A 3,621-nucleotide genomic window follows, 5' to 3' on the forward strand; every position below is an offset into this window, starting at 1 on the left:
TCGTGGACTAAGACAACGACTTCGAAAACGAATAGGGCCCCGTCTTAACAGCTTGTCATCCATGATATCTGATGATATTGCAGACGGGGAACTATGCGCGATCCTCGAATTTGCTGAGAAAACAGGCCGGTTTTCCAACAGAGATCTGGCACAAGGAAGATAAGTTATCCCAACACTTCAAATAAGCGAGAAGTGAGGACACTACAGCGACACAGCTCTAAGTAGGAACAAAAACTTCAAGAAATAGAACTATGAAAGGGAATGTAAATGGATCATGTGACTCGTATGTAGCCTGCATATCCGAATTCGGATGGGTCAGGGTAAATGAAGAATCAAATCAAATCAAATCAATCACCGTGTAGGATTAATCAATCAATCAATCATTGTATGCTGTCTTGACGGATTGATTGTCTGGTCGTTCTCCTGTCCCCTACCCCTGGCTCTCCTCTCTTATCTAAGTTAGCCAGCGTTTGCTTATGTCACGTGATAATTGGTATGTGCTTAGACTGACAAAAACCGAGTAAGTTAGGAAATCATGTTCAAGTTCTTCTGTGCGAGACCAGTCGTGCGCCAACACACGATAAAGCTCCCGCAATCCAAATGACAAACAACAGTGAAGTCGGTATGATTGTAGTAGTTTATGTTCAACAAATTACTGATAAATCCAGGAATCAAGAGAGAGCTCCAATACTTTATTGAAGTCCTTGAAGGAGGTATGTCAACTAAATTTTCTATAAGCTGAAGTCAGAGTATAGCAGTATCTTGACCACTAGTTAGCGGCAAAAATTCCAGCTAGAAAGCGCCAAATAAGAATAGCCCCGATATTCCAAGCGATTTCTGAGCATGCTTACCAATTCGGGCTGGCTGAGCATGAACTGTACCGACTGGTCCGGCTTATAACAGCCAAAACAGAGCTTGACCAGAGAAGCATTATAAACTTAATTAAGCACCTATATCCATCAAACCGCGTAGATAATGGTGTTATTATTTATATCATCAATACACTGGGTCAAGCGAAAGGGAGCCCTCCGCCTTCTGTGCAAGCTGCGCTAGTGCGTTGGGTCACAGCAATTTATTACATTCTTCAAGAACCTGCAATTCTGTCTCGTTTCTACGGTGTACTATTTAATCACCTAGATGTCATATCACTGCGGTACATGTCGCATGCTCTCTTAACTATTAGACAATTGTATTAACTATCATAGGCCAGTCTTATGCCAGCTACTTTCAGTTGTGACTAGGCGAAAGCATGTGCGACCATTCCGCATACAACGCCTGTATAATGACCTAACCCGCGTCTATCGCTAAAACTTTGTGACTAACTAAAAGCTAGGCTTAATCTTGTACATCAAACTACCAGTGAGCCGGCTTTAATAAGTCTACTAAGAGTATATAAAAAATTCTGTCCCGGAATCACCCTGAAGCCGAAATCGATAAGAATGCCTCTTTGGATAGTATGTTTTGAGGCGATGCCTTCGTTCTAGGTTGGACTAACCATATTCGCAGCGAACTGATATGGAATGGCAGCAAAGATTATGGGTCATCCAGCAAAAGAACCAGGCGATTCCGCGTCAGAGTTCACAAAATGATGGATTTCGAATATTGCGATACACGCTAAGTGGTGAGAGAAAAGCAGCTATACCTGAAGTCCATACCTTTCATGTAGTCGAGGTACGTTGAAAGCTCAAGAGAATGAATAAAGGTGCTTAATATGTAGAATAGGACAGTCGCACGCTTGAAGAAATACATAGCGCATCGGAGCTGGTACAGTGTCTTGAGGTCATCGAGTCACCATCGCAGATGGTAGCTGCTCTCCAAAATCCTGCGTTGCAAAGGTACCTACAGCTAGCGAGCCCCGCAGAATCTCAATTCCGATTTGAGTTTTGCTTGATGGGATACTTTGAAGAAGAAGTACAGAGGTTTCGAGAAGGTTTCGGTCCTTCGACAGCTTTTTCTGAACTGTTCGCTGGCCTTTCAGGTTACATGAGATCTTCAAAGGTTCGTATTAACGTCAACATGTGATGTATTATCTAAATTTACTCTAGGCCTCGCTCCTTGTGATGGAGCGGTTCTTTCAAGTATATTTGCCTCTATGGAATGGCCAACCCGACTTCCGCCATATCCTCAGTATGCTTTCATACCTTCCACTCCAGTCATTTCCAGAACCTTGCAAGAGCATTCTTTCCGTTTTACAGCAGGATGTCTTAACTAGCGCGGAAGTGCCGCTTGAAGCTCTACTTGGATTCTACACCAGCCTTGCGCAACATTGGATGAGCCCCAAGTTCTCTGCGCACGGTGGTAACACACCTCGAGGATTAATGAACTCGAGTGCAGTTTGCAATTTGATTGAACATGTTTCTGTCCTTGCCGAGTCTGCTCTTGCGGCTGCTCTGCCTGCGGAAGCAGCCATCGTCAGCTTCTATGAAAGCATAGCTGATTTAGTCACCATGCAGATTTCGGAGCAAAAGCAAATTCTTCCGCCAATTTTGCCTTCCAAGTCGCTCATCTACTTGCTTCTGTCGAGGTCTTCCTTGAGCCAATTTTCACGACTATGCGACCTGCTCGTTACCTACAAGCGCTGCTTCGAGAAACAAGAAGTTGAAGTGACCAGAACCTACCAACCGGATGCAACTGAACTACTCAACGGCTATTTTATGGATATATGCAATATGCTATGGCGTTCGCGAGCACTTAACACATCTGACGCAAACGCCAAAGGACTTTTGTGCCCAGATTCAGTCATTAGCAGCCTTCAGTATTACATCCCAAACGTGGAAAGGGACTACAGCCTTCACATAATTTTTGACCTTTCTCACAACGCATTGATTGCCTTGATGAGCCAGGCTGCATTTCTGTTATTAGAAAACGGTTCTCAAGCAGGGACTACGAAAGAACGACGGCTTCATGCTGGACCTGTAACGCAGAGGTCACTGGTTGTGCTTGAGAAGGAAGGCGGCCTAGCGTTATCGTGGAAGAAGTATCGGTTAGAGGTTTTAGAATGGCTGAAAAGGCATGGTATCAATGGTATGACGCAATTTTTGTTTGCTACAATGAAGGATCTTACAAAATAAAAGCTGTTCATTTTATGAAAGCAGGAAGATCTGTTCGATTCTGTCATGCAATCACCCTATGCGCTTTTGTATCGCTCTGACTGCTGTGATCGCCCCCCGGAAACATCTGGAGCATGCCGAATTTTAAGTTCTGTTCCAAATGGCTCTCAGGACTATCTGCGATTTCTTAATATTGTACGCTTACTTCAAGCTCAATTTAAGCGGTCATTGTTAGAGGGGCTTCTTTTACCCAGGACGTGAGGGATTGATTAATCAAATCCTGATCTGTGTAACGGGCTAGACCAGTATCCAAGGTCGTATCAGATTGATTTGATTGATTTTGATTTGATTTGATTTGATTCTTCATTTACCCTGACCCATCCGAATTCGGATATGCAGGCTACATACGAGTCACATGATCCATTTACATTCCCTTTCATAGTTCTATTTCTTGAAGTTTTTGTTCCTACTTAGAGCTGTGTCGCTGTAGTGTCCTCACTTCTCGCTTATTTGAAGTGTTGGGATAACTTATCTTCCTTGTGCCAGATCTCTGTTGGAAAACCGGCCTGTT

The 3,621-nt window shown here is 43.6% G+C and overlaps 1 protein-coding gene across 1 annotated transcript; it reads left to right on the forward strand.

Annotated features, from left to right (window-relative positions):
- Nucleotides 1–533: 533 nt before the first annotated feature.
- PV09_09840 (uncharacterized protein) lies at nt 534–3,092 on the forward strand (the record flags this gene model as incomplete). The annotated part of the gene is made up of 8 exons (XM_016363988.1): nt 534–622; nt 669–713; nt 778–1,153; nt 1,206–1,277; nt 1,334–1,454; nt 1,507–1,671; nt 1,723–1,998; nt 2,046–3,092. Coding segments are annotated over 8 exons (2,170 nt in total), but the record flags the coding sequence as incomplete, so codon positions are not given.
- Nucleotides 3,093–3,621: the final 529 nt, after the last annotated feature.

Source organism: Verruconis gallopava, assembly GCF_000836295.1.
Source record: "Verruconis gallopava strain CBS 43764 unplaced genomic scaffold supercont1.278, whole genome shotgun sequence".
Classification (NCBI taxonomy): domain Eukaryota; kingdom Fungi; phylum Ascomycota; class Dothideomycetes; order Venturiales; family Sympoventuriaceae; genus Verruconis; species Verruconis gallopava.